General features: G+C 36.2%; 1 protein-coding gene across 9 annotated transcripts in view; it reads right to left on the bottom strand.

Annotated features, from left to right (window-relative positions):
* The window catches only part of LOC149821761 (polyribonucleotide nucleotidyltransferase 2, mitochondrial-like), a 122,372-nt gene that overhangs the window by 13,774 nt on the left and 89,181 nt on the right, over positions 1 to 19,417 (bottom strand). For all 9 annotated transcript variants that reach the window (XM_089980103.1, XM_089980104.1, XM_089980105.1 and 6 more), the window contains 4 exons: positions 7,717 to 7,842; positions 5,424 to 5,554; positions 5,110 to 5,329; positions 4,927 to 5,010 (listed from right to left, as the gene is read on the bottom strand). In XM_089980103.1, coding sequence (XP_089836229.1) covers positions 4,927 to 5,010; positions 5,110 to 5,329; positions 5,424 to 5,554; positions 7,717 to 7,842 — 561 coding nt within the window. The remainder of the gene's footprint in view (positions 1 to 4,926; positions 5,011 to 5,109; positions 5,330 to 5,423; positions 5,555 to 7,716; positions 7,843 to 19,417) is intronic.

Here is a 19,417-nt window from a genome sequence, read left to right on the forward strand (position 1 = left end):
CCCCCGCTCCCTCTGTTTTCGACAAAGGAGGGGTCGAACCCCCGTCCCTACTCCCTTTTATTTCAGGAGAGGGGCAGATCCCCCCTCCTTGCTCCTGATTTTATATATATTTTTATATCAAGATAACGTCTATATAATTAATTTGAAATTTTGAATGATTTTGTTTTTGTTTTTTCAAAATAAAAATGACAGATAAAGGGAAAGGACCTGCGTCATCCTCATCCCAATATGTGAGTTCTGCTACTAGTGTTGCTTATAGTTGTAGTAGGATTGATGATGTGGGGCCACTATGGGTACATGTAGATAAACTTGCAAAAACTAAAAAAGAAGGTGGTGGAAACAAGAGATTTCGATGCAAGCTCTGCGAAAGAGATTTTGTTGAGTCTTACACAAGAGTGAAGGCTCATTTGTTGAAGATACCAGGGCATGATATTTCATGATGCAAGAAAGTTGATGAGGCAATGCGAAGATAATACAAGAAAATACAAAAAGAATATGAAAAGAGAAAGACAATGACTAATTCTTGTGCAGTTAGTGTGCCATTCGCAAGCCACCAAGAAGATGCTGAAAAAAAAAGTCAATGTAGGAAGTAGAGAAACGATACAAGCAACATTCAATACATATGGAAGAGAAGAATTGGATAAAAAAGTTGGGAGGTATTTTTATTCTAGTTCACTCCCATTTAATGCGGCTAGAAATCCTTATTGGAAGGATTTAGTAACATCCATGGCAAATTGTAATTTGAGTGGCTATGTGCCTCCAAGTTCAGAAAAAATACGAACCACACTTCTTGAAGAAGTAAGGGCAAATGTGGAGAGGTTGCTAGAGATTAAAAAATATTCATAGGAGCAAAATTGAGTTTTTATTGTGTCTGATGGATGGACATATATTCAAAGGCGTCCACTAATCAGCTTCATTGCTTGTCTGCTTAGTAGCCCAATATTCTTAAAAGCAGTTGATACATTTGGAGAATACAAAAATGCAGAGTATTTGAAGGATTATTTATAGAAATCATAAAAGAAGTCCGTGATCAAAAAGTGGTACAAATCATTACAGACAATGCTCCAGTTTGTAAAAGTGCAACATTGAGTTTGGAGAGTAAGTACCCTCATATTTTTTAGAATCTTTGTGTAGCACACAACTTAAATCTGATCCTAAAGAGCATCTGCAACCCCAAAGAAGAAGAAAATTCACAAGCATATGCTTTATGTACATGGATTGAAGATTTAAAAAGAAATGTCAAAAGCATGAAGAATTTCGTTGTTAACCACCATCGTGCTAATGTTATATTTAATAGGCATTCTGACCTGAAATTGTTGAAGGTCGTTGAAACACGTTTTGCGTCCATCATTGTGATGGTGAAGAAGATTAAAAGAGTGAAGAATGCTTTGATTAACATATGACTGATGAAAATTAAACATTTTATCGTGCTGATGATGATATCAAGACTCAAGAAATTAAAAAATTCATTCTTGATGATGAGTTTTGGGACAGAGTGGTATACTTCCTTCAATTTACGCAACCTATTTGAAAAATGTTAAGAGAAGTTTATAAGTACGAGCCTATGCTTCACAGAGTTTATGAAATGTGGGATAATATGATTGAAAAAATACAACCTATAGTTTTCAAGCATGAAGAAAAAAATCTTGCATTGGATGACTCAGAAATTTTTAATCATATTCATTCAATTTTGTCAGAAGATGGGATAAGAGCAACACTCCTTTGCATTGCACGGCACAGTCTCTTAATCCAAAATATTATGCAAATAAGTGGCAGGCTGGTGGTATTGGTCGTGTCCCTCCAAATTTAGACCTAGAGCTATCGAGACATAGAAATATGTGTATGACAAAACTTTTTCCAGAAGCATACCTTCTACATCAAGTCACACAAGAGTTTGAAAAATTAAAAGACTGAAAAAATTATATATATATACATTTTTGCCCCTTCCACACCCCCGCACCCAAGGTTTTTGATAGTGCCGCACCCCCGCACCCGCACCCATGTGACATAGTTCATAGGGCTTCAAGCCCATGTATTCTTTAATGCCTTTAGAGCATTTTCATTCAATACAAGAGCATCTGTTTTGACCCTTGTGTGGGTAGTGTGGCTTGATCTAGTGTTCCTTTGGTTGTTTGTGTTCTTGTAAGTCCATAAAGAACATTTATTTACTTTTGGGCTACTTCGTGTTCACACTATTCCAGTGTCCCACCATTTCCCAGCTATTTCATAGTTACATAGCATCTAGAGTGCATGTCATGGGTAACATGAGCAGAACCTCACTATGACGCATTGACATGACCCTGACACAGTCATTAATTTAATGTTTTTAACATTTTTTAATATGTTTAGTAATATTTCAAAAAACATATTTTTATATATTAAATATCAAAAACCATTTTTTATTTTAAAAATAAAAAATCATGTCCTCATATCCTAATTTTCAAACATTTCAAACTTGTGTGTCAAGATGGAGTCAGGTGTAGGGTTGTACCCTTTTCTTTGTGACAGGTTACCAGCCAATTACCACCAAACTGTGTCAAAAGGTGCTAATGTATCACATCTGAGATGCACTTGAGTGCACACAAATATATATAAAGAAACATATACATACATAAATATGTAAAATGACTATATTAGAAGATACATATGCTACATCCATAATGTCATTTGGGATGGTTCGGACATTTTAATAGAGATTTGTAGAATACCAATAAGGCAGGAATGGAGAAACATGGCTTGTAAAATCAAATCCATGTTGTTGATAAGGCTTAATAATGATATCATGAACTTAACTTTATAAATTGAAAAACTTAAAAGGCATGTGTGTGATGATATTTTCACAATATTTCAAAGAAAATTTTGCATCATTATTGAAATGACAAACAATAGCATCAATACATTCTCCTTTTTTAAATTTATTGTTTCTTAATATTTCAAGCATTATTCTTCCTTATCTTTTTCTATTTTAAGATTGATTTCTACATTTTCCTTACATTTACAAAAATACTAAAATCTATCTTTCTTACTTTTGTGTTGAGTTTTTTCCAATTTTAGCTGTTAGCTTCCATGGCCTGTTATGAAAGGTTAAAAAGTTTGTAATTCTGATGTAATTGACACCATCAGAGGCATTTTTGTAAAATTCACAAGGAATATTAGATGCGTTTTTCTAGAGAACAATAATGTGTTCTTAATTCTTCACAAGAGTAGCTAATTGATTATTAATGCATAAAGCTACTTGGGTATTTTCTTAGTTTGTGAAGGGCACAATAAAAAGTTCAAAACCTATTAGCATCCACAAAATCATCATGAGCATTAACAACACATGTTTAATAATTAGACATTTAGCATATGCATGTACTTCCGATGGTCACCAAGAGCAGGAGCTGAAGCAAAGTCAAGAATCTAGAATGAATCATGGAGCACAAGGCACATTCTCAGGGCATGTTTTTTTTTGTCACAGATGGTGATGAACAATCACTATTGAGAAAGTAGAAGTTATAGCGACCACATTGGCTACAGCCGTTTGTAAGTACAAATGACTTTTTTTTCCTTGTCATTTTTTGGTTGTATTTCATGAAATTAACCTCGCAGATGTGATGCACATGTTTTTCTTGGTGAGAATTGGCTCTCATATTGCCCAATTATAACATGTAGGAAGGTTTTTATGAGACTTCAAAAATCAACGGCCTACAATGTGATACTTTTCTGGGTCAGAAAAATGTGATACCCACTATTTTGAACATGTTAAATCCATCTATGAGGTCCAATAGGATTAAAACAATCAGCGTCATAGAGATCCAGAGCCGTTTGTACCTACAAATGTTTGTAAGAAACATTTTTCCATATATATATATATATATATATATATATATATATATATATATATATATATATATATATACACACACACACGGAAAATATATGATCGTTCTGTATCATGATACCACACGATGGTTACACTCTTGTTTGCATAGATCTAGCCACCAAATGGTAAATGTAATAGCACAGATGTGTTAAGCATGGTATAACTACTACGTTAGAAGGTTTAATCATATCTAATACACCATAAGATTCTATTTTTGAGAAGGTGAAAATCAACGGCTCACAATTCATGAAAATAAGGGTGGTTTAAAAATGATATAAAACATCACATCTAAGTCAATTTTAACACATGAAAATAATAAGTAGAACATACTAAACATGATCCCATGGTTAAATTTTGCTTTTGGAGCATAGATCTATGTAAATCAAGTGTGTACCACCATAAGCTATGGTGGTACAATAACACCATAGAAGTGCGTGCGCGCACACACACACACACACACACACACACATATAAATATATATATATATATAGAGAGAGAGAGAGATTGGCATTGGTGGAGAAGATTAATCTAACACTAGTAACAAGCTGGTTACTTTAATGTTTTCAACCCTCAGTAAGGTGACATTCTTGGTGAGGGAACACCAAAGAAGATCTACAAGTTCATTATATCGCAATTCAGGAAGTGGCTGAAATGTCAAGATTCTACCGCCAATGAGACAAGTCATCAAGAGGGTTGTTAAGTGTGTCCCCTTATCTCATCCATTCAACAATGTTGAATTCTGAAATCAAATAAATGAACAGACTATTTATAATCACGGACATAACCATGTCTGTGATTATTAATTAATAATTAGCCTATTTATTTATTCAAACCTCCAAAACTCATACCTCAGTAAGCATCATCTATTTATCGGAGCTCACTCCCATCATTTCCCCAAAAATTAAACCATTTTCATCAACCTAACCAACTATGGAGATGTTTTCAAAATTGCTACCCATCATATTTACTGTTACAAAGTGTTGTCATCAAGAAACAAAAGGAAATAGGTACTCCAGCATTTAAGAATATTTTTATATTTGAAAGCAGAATGCATTAATACCTGTTTCTTCTTCAATTTTTTCCAATCGAGAACCACGACGCCCAATCAGGTGCCAAAGAGATCCCTTCTTGTACTCCAACGTTGCTGTCATAATACAAGATAGCTCAAAACAATATTTTAGACTGACAAAATGTGCTTGTGTTACCTCCAAAGTATGAATTTAAAAAGATCAGAACATCCAACCTAAGCGAGGGCCGTTTTCATCTGCTTGGTTGCGTGGCTCATTTATCTCATGCTCCATGTGGTCAAGGATGAGCCTACGGGCTCTCAAAGAAGGCTCTAAGGATTCACATATTATGTGGAGAGGAATACCAGCAGGTTTTATATCTAACTGTGCTGCAGTTATCCCATCTCTTGTACCAGCAATTTTAAAATCCATGTCACCTAAGTGATCTTCAAGGCCCTGCAGTAATTTTAAATGGATAACATTGGATTGGTTTATAATTCTACAAAGGACCTGATTAAATAAAAATAAAGCATCATATCATGGTACTCACTAGTATATCAGTCAATATACGGTAATCTTTAATAATGCCAGTAGAAGGTTCCACATCACTAAAGAGCCCAACAGAAACACCAGCCACATGTTTGCGTAATGGAACACCTGCATCCATCAAAGCCATGCTGCCTACAACAAGATGTAAAAAAGACTCCTCAAACAGAGAAACAGCCTCGTTCATACAACATAGCACCAAATTTCTCAATTCGACATACTTTCACATAGAAATTCTGAAAATTAACCAACATAAATTCAAAAGTGCCAAAACATAAACCATGTAGAAGGCCTTTCAACACTTGGTCATCCTCCAAAACCACATAAGACCCAACAAGGGCCTCCATAGATTTAGGATCAAAACTTAGAAAACTAATTAATGCCAAGTAATGCAGCAAGAGAAGAGCATCACACACACACACACACACACACACACACATTTGGAAGGTAGAAGATACTGTTAAGAAGTGAGACAGATCCATTTATAAATGTAGAAAAATCCCAAAACTACCCTTGCCAGTGACAATTATGCAAAGCACCGAATTTCATAAATAAGTAGGAGCAAAAAGTTTGTTAACTTGTTATTTCCTATAAAAAGCAACATATACTTACAATGTCAATATACATTAATCTCAAAACAATTTAATGTTTGAATATAAAGTTGTCAGAATTTAGAAAAAAATTAAATGAATTAGCAGGTGTTACAGAAGCTGGAAAAATCCATGCCTTAGAGAGATCAGAAAAAGCCACATTGAGCCAAAGGCCAGTTCCAGTTGAATCATGTGCATGTTCAAGCCTTGAGCTATAGATATTCAACATTTAAAGCCACCATAACCAAGGTTGCCAAACGAGGAAGCGGAAGCGGGAAACGAAACAGGAAGCGGAAAAGAGAAGCGAGGCATTTTAAAATTTATACGAAGCGGGAAGCGAAGTTTCAATTTAAAAGCAAAATATGAATAAAAAATGAAGCAATATGGAATCAAACAAGAAACAAATATAATCTAAAATAAAATTGATCGTTCTTATATTTCATGATTTTTCTGTAAAAGAGTTTAATTTTTTGTCAAAATCTAACAATGATGGTTACCAATTTAAAGAAAGTACATAGAAAGAAAGTGAAAGTGTGAGAGAAAATACACGAAAAAGATGAAAAGAAATGTGAGAAAAGTATATAGTATGCATAGACCATGTGTATGAGAAGCATAGAAGAAGCGTGGGGGAATCGAGCTTCCCATGAAGTTTCGGAAGCGAGGAGTATCGTGCTTCCGAATCGAGTTTCCGGGAAGCCAGCTTCCCACCTACCTAAGAAGCTTCCGGTAACTCTGACCATAACTCATTGACCACAAGTCAACACCTCCAGCGAATCATATGCATGTCCAGCCATTAGGCATTAAGATATAGTACTGTCTTGGCATACAACAAAGGAACTGGGACCAGCTTGCATCTCCAATGACAGGTGTTGTGTTTCATCCAAACAAAGTAAACAGGTTCAATGACTGTTAACCCTCCACCTTCTTTTCTTTTTCTTCCTCTTCTTCTTACTTTTCTTCCTTTTTCCCTTTCTTTTTTTTCTTTTTTCATTCTTTTTCCCATTTCGTTTTCACATCTTCTTCCTCCTCTCGCCCTTCCATTTTCTTCTCTTTTTCTTCTTTTTTTCCCTTTTTTTTTCTTTTTTTTTTCTCCTTTGTTTTATTTTTGTTCTTTACATGTATGCTTGTGTTTTCACAGATATATAAATATATAAACAAAATCTATTTTATTTAGTTTTATATATAGGTGTGTGTGTGTGTGCAGCATTACACACTTTATTCATAGATACAATCACATGTTACTAAATTTAACTATTTATTGTAATAATTTTGCTTTCTTGATGTTTTATATTTTTGGTGCCACCTAGTCTGACTAGTCCTGCCTAGGATCCGACTAGTCCTTTTAGAGGTCTTAGGCCTAGGCTCCGACTAGAGGTTTTGACAACTAAGGAAGCTCAAACAAGAATCACGATAAAAGCAAATAGAGAAGGTACTGTCACAAACAGTTTTCAAGTAATCAAAATGACTACATTAATATCTTCATAGTTTTTTATGTGTCAAAGTTCAATCCAAACAACGCAACCATGTCTAAACATGAAAGGTGCAGTCCAAGAAATTTCCAGGTCAGTCTGCAGATTGTGACAGAATGCAGTTTTAGTGCTTGTCCGAATTAAAACAGGACTCATCATGCTATATGAAGCAAACTAGGATACATGATATCTGCATCTAAACTACATAGAAATATAATACACATGCTGCAGGAAGTACCTCCACAAACAGTTGCCAAAGACGTAGATCCATCAGATGCCATCACCTTTGAATGAATCCGAATAGTATATGGATAATCTTCTTCTGATGGAAGCAGTGGGAACAACGCCTTCTCGGCCAGTCTACCTACAAAAAACAAACAGAAATTGTAATATTATAAAGATATCAGAAGTATTGAAGACATTCCCAAGGCACTAGAACAAATAAAAATGATCCAATTAACACTCTTTATCAAGGGTTCCCATAGATGACAACATAGCAGCTTAAGTGGTCATGAATAAAGAAAAAACAATAAACTATAAGCTTCAAGATCATATAATTTCAAAAGGAAAAGTCAGAAGATATGCTGTACAAATTATAGGTACACAGTACACAGCGAACTATTTAATTAAATAACTTTCCAATTACTTAACCCTTCAAATACCAAGGTGCTTCATAAGTTGCAAAAAAACAGAACATAATATGAATAACTAAATAAACTGATAATCAACATTCATACTTTTAAACATTCAAAATTCAGGTTATTCTGATGATCTAAGATTTAAAGAACACATTGTTTCTGATCTGCCACCAATACTATCAAAAGAGCAACACCATATTCGAGTAATTTGTCACTAGCTGATGAATCAATAACTATGAGATGATGCATAAGAAAAGGAAGAGGACTCATCATAGTGAGAAAAAGAGATTTAGCAAGGGACCATCAATCTGCAAGAATTGTAGTAGGCTTCACCAGAATTCCAGCATAATAAGAGCTGCAACTCTAGTGATGGCCTCACACATGCAAACTCACACACATGCGTGCAGGCACGATACACAGCCCACCCTAGAGCATCCTATGTAAAGTTAACTTTTCAATATTTTATCCAAACTGAAGCAAATTAGGCATTCAGATTTGTATTTGGAGCTCACACATACAAGTCTATATACATGTGCAAAGAGAAATATGAAAACTCAGATGCGGATGTGCACATATGCACATGTTAGGCAAGCCAGAAGGATAACCACTAATGAATTGTTGATGAGACTCATTGGGTAAGATGATATGGTTAATTTTTTTTTGGGTTAGGTTTGGTTAAAGAAAAATGGTTGTGTTAACCCACCATAGGCCTACTCACCTAGGAGCATAATTTGACTTGAGTTGCTTCTATGGGAATATGTGTTATGTGAATTGAGTTCTGATGAGAATTTCCTTCCATGAGGAACCATTTTTGGTAAACATAGTGTTTTCCGTGAATGTAGTGGGGCGCACCATTTGAGTGTTTCTTTCACCCAAGTTGAGTATGGTTTCCCATAAATGTGGCCCATATATATATGTGTGTGTGTGTGTGTGTGTGTGTGTGTGCGCGCATGTGTCTTGGGGGAGGGGGGCATAAAACCTGTGGGATTTGAACCCTAAGAATGCTATGATAGTTTGAACCCTATGCAATTTGGGACTGAGGGTCCCAAGTTATATATATATATATAGGGAAACTGGAATATGTTTACCAACCAAATATGTTAGCTGGTATAAATCGAGATTTTCATACATTTTTTTACTTTTTTTCAAAAAAAAATTGGTTGGTAACATATTTGGTTGGTGAAATTTATGAAAAAAAGTAAAAAAACCTATGAAAATCTTGGTTCATACCAGTAAACATATTTTAGTTACCCTATATATATTCCGAGTGAGTGAGAGAGAGAGACTACCATTTTGCACCTAGCATATACCCAGTTATCTACCCAATCTAATACAACCTTTTTATATTTTATAAAGAGGAAAAGCACCCATTTTTATGATGGCATCGAGGAATTTGTGTTTACCTCATCCTTCTAGTGATTGGGGAGGCAACCTCAATTATCATATTTCTACTATAGGGTATTGTGTATTTCTTGGTGATTCGCTTATAGCGTGGAGATGTAAGAAGCAATAGAAAGTGTCATTGTCTTCTATTGAAGCTGAATACAAGGTGATGGTACTACTACTATTGAAACTGTTTAACTAAGAAGTCTACTCAAAGATATGGGTGTCATCATCTCCACTCCATACAAGATGTGTTGCGATAACAAGAGCGTTATCTATATTGCAAGCAAACACATCTTTCAAGAATGAAAAAAGCACATAGAGATGGACTGTCATTGTGTTTGAAAAGAATTTCTGAAGGGCACTATTGAACTCCTGTATGTCACATCAAAGTATCAACTTGCAGATTACTTCACCAAAGCCTTGTTGTCACCTTGCTTTTCTTTCCTCCTAAGCAAACTTTCGGTGATCTCACCGTCAGTTTGACAGGGGGTGTTAAATATATATAAATATATATATAACACATAGTACATATATATGTGTGTCTGTGTTTCTTCTCGTGTAATAAGTAATACCCTCTAGGGGTATTTTTTGTAATTTTGTATGTGTAATAGGTCCTGCCCATTAGGTGCAGATTTGATATTCTTTACTTTTTTTTTCTTTTTTTCTTTTCTTTCTTATGTAAGGGCATTATAGTTCATATAGTTGTTGGGGCTCCCCAACAGCTATAATGGCCACCCCTTTAGTCCCTCTCTTTAGCCTATATAAGGGACATTTGCTTTGTTGTAATGCTTTTCTTAAGCATCTCTCTCTCTCTCTCTCTCTCTCTCTCTCTCTGAGTGATGTGTGTATGTAATTGTAGCTTTTCTGTATTTGCTCATTAGTGGCCTTTGTAATTGTGCACACTTTGTACTCTTGTAGTCCGTAAGTGGCATTTTACACGGGCGGGGGGGGGGGGGGGGGGGGGGGGAGAGAGTGTAATGGGCGGGTAGGGGAACAGTCCATCCAAAGGAATGGCAGAGGGAAGACCCTCATACAAGTTATAGAAGAGGGACTCCCATCACATAATTTCCCTGCCCAAGCATTTGGCAACATTAAATGCTCGCCATAAGAACAGGACAGGCACAAATTAAATGATTGCTACATACAAAACAATGGCATGTATTTGGAACCACCAATTGCTTGCCGTTACAGGTGGACATCGGGCCAAGTACTCGTCGGGTTTTCAAGTACCCAGCCTATACAGGGTCGGGCTTGGACTTCAATTTGAAAGCCAAGCCCCAGAAATGTCTAGAGTTCTATGGTCGGGCCAATTCTGGCTCTTGCACCTGATTGTATTTAATATTTAAATATGATATTTTACAAATATAACCATCTTCATCCATCGTGTCACGGGTCATGTTTAATTAAATCCACAACCCAACCTGTTAGGATTTTCATAGGTATTTTTATGTATTAAGATGGTGTAAGCTCTACACTCCCTTCAACCCATCTATATGGGACTACTCTCCCATGAGCTTCATTTTACATCATGCATGGTTTGCATAAAAAATGTGAAGTTGTCTTTAAAAAAATTTGTCATTAATGTCCTCTTTGTCTCTCATACCATGTCACACGAACACTCCAGTTTGCCTTCTGTATCCATGTCGACACCTGGACACACCATTTTACCCTTCATACATACAAGTTTGTATTCAATTTATAATTTATAATTATATTTTCAGTATATAATATATAATTATATTTTCAGTATATAATATATAATTATATTTTCAGTATATAATATATATTTTAGATATAGCATATATGTTTAGATTATATTCAGTTTATTTTGAATTTATTTTGCATTTATGAGATTTAATATATATATATATAGCCATGTCCCCGCACCCACATTTTTTTAAAATTGCCGTGTCGTACCCTCCATACCTGTACTCGTACCCACACCCAAGTAACATAACTCTCATATAAATGCATCTTATACCTCTCTTTCTCAAAAAGGGAGCATTCACATGCTTTTTTGACTTTTTAAGCATAACATGAAAAGGTATATTGGCTGGGATTAGCCTATATCTATCAAGGAGGAGAGAGAAGACCTATCCTAAAACTATAAATTGATGGTTCTTGCAAAACATTGTTAGATCTTTCGAGGCTCTTGGGTTATCTTGCTCTGACCTGACCTGACCCGACCCGAAAATATCTTCTTCAACAGGTGTCTAGCAGGGTATTGATACCCGAGCCCAACTGATGTCGGGCCGAGCTCGGCCCAACCATTGCCAGGTCGAGCTCTCGGCATATTGACATCTGTGTCGGGCATGTCTAATGTCCACCCCTACTTGCCATATAAAAGAGTGGTGCCATTGTATATTTTTCACATTTTGATTAAAGCATCACCATTGAATTAATATTCAAATCTAAGTGATATATTGAATATATCACATTGTTATCGTAAATATTTTGCTTTGCAAATATCATGTTTTTTATTGTCATAAGTTTAATATATCACCGATACTTGTTACTGTTCCTGACAGAACTAAGTGTATGGATGCAAAAGTTCATTTTGCTACAGGAAAAACATTATAATCTTTCAAGGATAGTGGCAGAGGATAAAGAAATTCAAAAGCAAAAAGCTTATATATAAGCAAAAGTTCATCAAGAAAACATGCACACAATAAGCAGGAAAAAAAATTAAGCACAATGTATAAATTGCGGGTAATTAACCAGTAATATCACATAAGACATTGATCACACCATATATTAACAAGCCAATCAACAAATCCATGTATTAACAAGTCAATGGACAAATCAGAAATTGCGCTCTCCATAAATACTCACCTCTTCTTAATATTGGAGCAAAATTAACAATTATGAGGTTTTTCAGTCACTTATCCTTGTTTTTTCTTTGGTATTTTGAGTGTTTGAAATTTCTGAACTTCATTTGATGAATTCAAAAAACAAAATAAATTAAAAGTAGAACCAATTCAATCTTCCCACAACTTGAGATGATTGTTTTCTGTTCTCTAGGTTTCATGCACAACAGCCTATAGGAGATAGCAATTTTATGCCCAAAACCATTTCCCTTAACCAACAACATATTAGAGAGAATTCGCCTAATTGTCCATTCACATTGATGTGCTAGAAGGAACCCTAGCTGGCTCACGATACTCTGTTCAAAGAAGAAAAAAGGGAAAATGCAAAACTGACATTTATACATGCATATGCAACAAGAGGTCTCGTGATCCAAGTGATGAAAAATGCAAAGCCAACACAAACTCTAGAAAATCGCCATATAAAAGTTTTCATCAGCCCCACACAGAACCTTTAAAGATCTAACAAAGCATAACTAAAATTAATTTCATTTATCTGAACTATAAGTAACAATGTTGTAAGTATTGTATCGTTACTATGGGAAATAACGATACGATACACACTCATATCACAATACGTGTGTGTATCATATTTGTATCATAATGTATCATACAATATAAGATATATCATACGATACGCCTGTCAGAAATCTATGTGGCACTACAGATTTACTCAGCAGGAGAATATGAGAAAGGAGAGAAAGAGGAACAGCAACTTACGGCAGCCACACCTCTTGTTTGGCGTGCCCTAATGACTTTATATTGCTTTATGTTACAAAATACATAAAGACCCTTTGGTAAAAGGGTAAATTACAAAGTGTACCCTACACCTACGCAGTACATATGTTTACACGATAACATGGATTTGGATCTATTTCAGACCCAATCCAATACAAGAATAAATCACGTGTTTTCACCCTCCCTCAAGTTGTGCATGATCATGAATCATGGACAACTTGTTCTTTAAGAACCAATAATGATGTTTTGTTAGACCTTTTGTAATAAAGTCAGCTACTTTATTTTAAGTCCTAATGTGCTGAGGCATGATTTCTTTTTCCTCCACCTTCAACCGGAGGAAATGCTGATCAATCTCAATGTGCTTCGTGCGGCTGTGGTGAATCGGATTAAAAGAGATATTGATGGCACTCTGGTTGTCACACAACAATAGTGAGCCTGTGATAACTTCTCCTAGATCATGAAGTAGGTGCCTCACCCAAGTTGCTTCTGTTGTTCCAGCTGCCATGGACCGATACTCTGCTTCTGTGCTAGATCTGGCAACAGTCTTTTGTTTTTTACTACTACATAATACTAGGTTATTTCCTATGAAGATGCAATAACCAGAAACAGACCTTCTTTCATCTGGATCACTTGCCCAGTCTGCATAAGTATAAGTAAATATTTCATGACCCCTCTTGCTTGACCAACTCCTTTGATAAGCAAGTCCATCTCCAATGGTTCCCTTCAAGTACCTCAAGATTCTCTTCACTGCTTCAACATGTCCAATTCTCGGTTCATGCATGAACTGAGATACTTGATTCACAGCATATAAAATGTCTGGTCTGGTGAATGTTAGATATTGTAACATTCCAATAATGCTTCAATATCTAGTGGGGTCATGGTATATTTCTCCATCATGCAAACTTAACCTTTGGTTTATAGCACAGGGAGTAGTCAAGGGTGTGCAATCTGTCATCCCAGCTTTACTTAATAAGTCAAGGGTGTACTTGTGTTGTATAAGAGTCAAAACATCGCCCTTCTTATCCACTTCAACACCAAGAAAATATCTTAATTCCCCTAGATCTTTCATCTTAAAATCTTGCATTAGCAAACCTTTCACCACCTGTATGTGATCGTCAGGATTTCCAGTGATGAATATTTCCTATGAAGATGCAATAACCAGAAACATACCTTCTTTCATCTGGATCACTTGCCCAGTCTGCATAAGTATAAGTAAGTATTTCATGACCCCTCTTGCTTGACCAACTCCTTTGATAAGCAAGTCCATCTCCAATGGTTCCCTTCAAGTACCTCAAGATTCTCTTCACTGCTTCAACATGTCCAATTCTCAGCTCATGCATGAACTGAGATACTTGATTCACAACATATACAATGTCTGGTCCGGTGAATGTTAGATATTGTAACATTCCAACAATGCTTCGATATCTAGTGGGGTCATGGTATATTTCTCCATCTTGCAAACTTAACCTTTGATTTATAGCACCGGGAGTAGTCAAGGGTGTGCAATATGTCATCCCAGCTTTACTTAATAAGTCAAGGGTGTACTTGTGTTGTGTAAGAGTCAAAACATCGCCCTTCTTATCCACTTCAACACCAAGAAAATATCTTAATTCCCCTAGATCTTTCATCTTAAAATCTTGCATTAGCAAACCTTTCACCACCTGTATGTGATCGTCAGAATTTCCAATGATGACTATATCATCAACATATATGAGCAACAAAGTAGTCACATCTTCATTTCTGTAAATGAACAAGGAATGGTCAAGAAAACACCTACGAAAACCATGATTTCGTATTTTGAATGAGAAGCTTTCAAACCAAGATCTAGATGCTTGCTTTAACCAATAGAGGGCTCTTTTCAGCCTGCACACATATGCTTGTGGATTTCCTTTAGCATAGCCAAGAGGTTGCTTCATATATACCTCTTCCTTCAAATCTCCATGCAAAAATGCATTCTTTACATCTAACTGACTCAACGTCCATCTATGTTCAACTGCTAGGGAAAGGATGATACGAATAGTTCCCATCTTAACAACAAGACTAAAAGTCTCATCATAGTCTTGTCCATACTCTTGAGTAAAGACTCGAGCAACGAGCCTTGCTTTATGACGTTCTATACTTTCATCCGGCTTGTATTTAATTTTGTAAACCCACTTTGATCCTACAACATTTTTGCCTTCAGGTCTAGGAACAATCACCCAAGTTTGGCACTCATGTAGGGCTTCCATTTCTTCATTCATTGCTTCAATCCACTTACGTGACTTAATGGCTTGATAAAATGCAATTCTCAACCTGTGACATGAATAACTGAAAATCCAGAGAAGAGTTGTCACAGCTAACCCATCTCTGGATTGGATGGCGATTCCTTACAGACCTTCTTGTAATGGGTTGGTTCATGTTCTCTTCTACATTGTCGGAAGAAGGATTCTTATCTCTTCTAGTATATACTTGGCCTGAAAATTTTTTAAAACCTTCAGTTGCAACAGGCGTCGCTTCTTCTGATATGAGCTGTTCTTGATGATTTTCCTCTCTTATCTCAGTTCTGTCACAAGAAGGTTGACTAAACTCTTTTTCACCGGCAAATAAGTTTGCACCCATCCAGGGATCGTAGACTTCTATATTGCAAGGGTGACTTTGCTGAGATGAAAACTCGCCTTCAAAATCATGTTCATCAAAAATAACATTTCTGGAGATTTTAACACGTTTGGTAATGGGATCATAGCATCTATAACCCTTGTAGTCTTCTGCATACTCCACAAATCTGCATTTGGAGGCCTTAACCTGGAATTTGTTTCTTAGAGATTTATCAATGTGCACATAGAAAACACAACCAAAGACTCGCAAATCATTATAGTCAGGATGATGCTAAAAAAGAACAGAATAAGGAGATTTATCTGCAAGAACTGTCATAGGCAGGCGATTGATAACATGTACAGCAGTGTGAAAGGCTTATGTCCAAAGACTAGTAGAAACATTGTTGTCATGGAGCATGCTCATGGCACTCTCAACAATATGGCGATGTTTCCGTTCAACCACTCCATTTTGTTGAGGTGTATGGGGGCAAGATACTCGCCGACTTATCCCATTATTTTGAAGAAAGTCAATAAAGTCGATTGAGGAGAACTCACCCCCCCCCCATCGCATTGGAAATGCATTATTTGTGGAAAATTGATTTCTAATCATTGCACAAAAATGTTGGAATAACTTAAAAACTTCATATTTGTGTTCCATGAAGTGTATCCAAGTATACGGGAAAAGTTATCTATAAAAAGAACGTAATATCGACTTCCAGAAGAGGAACATATAGGAGCAGGTCCTCATACATCAGAGTACACAATTTCAAAAGGTCTTGAAGCTCTTTTATTTATATAAGAAAATGGAAGAAGATGACTCTTGCATAACTGACAACTGAAACACTTCTTAACATCTGACTCAGAGAGTATACTAGACTCTGGAATAAGATTATTCGACAGAAGCTTTTCAATGAAAGTACAACTACAATGACCAAGACAATCATGCCATATATATGGCTTATTGCATTGACTTATACTTAAAACATTCGAAGAACTTGACTTTGGAAGTTGTGACGATGACTTTGAGACAAAAGATGGCTTCAAGATAGCAGTAGAAGGACCCTCTTTGAAGACGTACATAATCCCTCGTCGCTCCCCTCTAGCGAACATCTCCTTCGTTTGAAGATCCTTGACATGCACAGAAGTGGGAGTAAATTTGACTCAAGAATTTGTATCATTAACAAGTTTAGATACAGAAATAATATTTTTTTTGATATTAGGAGCAAGAAGAACATGAGACAAATTAAGGTTAGAAGATGACAATGGAATTTGTGCATTTCCAGTGTGAGTAATGGGGTGATGTGTACCATCGCCAATAACGATACTTCATTTTCCAAAATAAGGAGATAAGTTAGTGAGCTTACTCGAATTACCTGTCACGTGGGTGGCTGCTCCAGAGTCTATATATCACTCTCCCTGATCATTCTGCTTAATATTCATTTGTGAAAAGGCTGCATGTAAGAGTTGTTGTACATCTCCAGAAAGCTTCGATCCCTCAATTTCCCTTTCTCCCTCTGCTCTGTTATTTCTGCCTTTGTTTTGAGGATTGAACCAACAATTTGCTTTGATATGCCCCCTTTTGTTGCAGAGAAAACATGTAGGAATATTTCGATTTCCCACTATAGAGTTACCTGACATATTTGGAGTAGGAAGAAGCCCACGACCTCCTTATCCATGACGACCATGACCTCTTCCACCTCAAAAATTATTCCCACCACGAGCATCACCTTGATATATATTTGTAACCAAAACATTTTGTGTACTGGACTGTTCTTTCCTAGTAGTCAATCTGTTTAGACTCATCTCATATTGTAAAAGTTTAGCTCGAAAGTCTTCAAAACATGGTAATTCCAGCAGGCACAACAACGATGTGGTAAGAGCGTGATATTCTTCCCCGAAGCCATTCAAAGTTTGTTGTACTATCTCCTTGTCTGATACTATACTTCCAACAATAGCAAGCTGATCCGTTATTGTCTTCATTTTGTTCAAGTACTCCATAATGGACATGGTGCCCTTTTGGAGAGTTTGGAATTCTCGCTTCAAGAACAAGACTCTAGCCTCTGATATTTGGGAATATGTTTGAACAAGCTTATTCCATAACTATGCAATCGATATCAAGACCTCTTGTGACAAGGTCGAAGTAATGTAGGCCACTAAGGCATGATCCCGCTTCATTCAAGTCGTGAACTCCGGATTTCGTGTTAACTGAATCGATGCATTCCCTTTGTCATCCTTTATTTCCTGTGAAATAAATTGTGGTGGGGTAGAAATTGATCCGTCCAGATGCCCAGACAGATCATGACTCCTTATAAAAGGAACGATTTGTCTTTTCCAAGTCAGAAAATTAGAATGGTTTAATTTTCCAGATACAAGTTGACTGAGAAAATTTGAAGAAAAACCAGTATAGGAAGAAGAAAAATCCATATTAAGGACGGCAACGAAAGGAAAAATGAATAAGAAACTTGCCCCACAGTTCAGCCAAATCAGCAGTTGTATATCTTTTTTTTTGACGATTCTCAACAGATTAGTCTGATGCGCGATGTCAGACGTTCCCAAACAGCGTAAGCTGTTCTTTCGTGGCTGTTTCCCAACCGCGTGAGCTACTCCAATGTGGTTGTAGGATTTATAATGAAAGTTGCCTGAAACAAAGGCTCTTGTTCCAGATATGATCCAAAAGAAGAATAGAAGAAATCTTACCAAATCTGATGTAGACAGATCTGATCCAAAAAGACAGAAAGAAAAGAAGATTTAACACACAGAAAGAAGATTTAAAATGAATTAAGATGTATAACGGGTGTAGGAACAAAGTGCACATCTGTTGTAGAGACGAGATCAGACGCAGATCTAATCTATTAAACAGAAAGACCGATAGATCTGTTTTAGGGTTTGTAAAACGCAGATCTAACTTGAAAGATGTGAAGAGATAATTTTAATATTATAAACTGCAGATAGAAGATAGTAAAAAAAAACGACACAGATATGAAAGAGAATATTCGAAACAGAGAGAAGAAGGTCTTCTAACTTGGAATTCAAACCGTAGATCTATTTAGGCATACCTTTTGGAAGAATACGTTACCCAATGCTCTGATACCATGTCAGAAATCTATGTGGCATCACAGATTTACTCAGCAGGAGAATATGAGAAAGGAGAGAAAGAGAAATAGCAACTTACGGCAGTCACACCTCTTGTTTGGCGTGCCCTAATGACTTTATATTGCTTTATGTTACAAAATACATAAAGACCCTTTGGTAAAAGGGTAAATTACAAAGTGTACCCTACACCTACGCAGTACATATGTTTACACGATAACATGGATTTGGATATATTTCAAACCCAAACCAATACAAGAATAAATCACGTGTTTTCAACACCTTCGACGCACTTTAAAAATGGCCGATTTGTAACCTATTGAAGGTTGACTCTCTCATTTGTGTATAGACCATTAGAGGGGTATTCACGCACCCAAGGAGACGTGAGTGCGATTTGAGGGCCGATCTGTGTGCAAGGGAGAGGACTTTTAAGGTTTGCTCAAGTAAAAGTGCATTTTCACCCAATTTTCACTCAAGGAAGTGAGATACGTAAAACACATCTCGTTATTTGTTATTGAAGTTGAAAGAAGGTAAGCTCATTTCTTTTTTGATATTTTTAGAAGATATTACTTTACTTTTAGTTTTTTTACCCTTAATCCCATTTTTGAGCCCTTAAAACTCAAAATTGGTCCCTAAGTGTATTATTGAGC

The sequence above is a fragment of the Nuphar pumila genome, chromosome 11, assembly GCF_984573655.1.
Source record: "Nuphar pumila chromosome 11, dmNupPumi1.hap1.1, whole genome shotgun sequence".
Classification (NCBI taxonomy): Eukaryota; Viridiplantae; Streptophyta; class Magnoliopsida; order Nymphaeales; family Nymphaeaceae; genus Nuphar; species Nuphar pumila.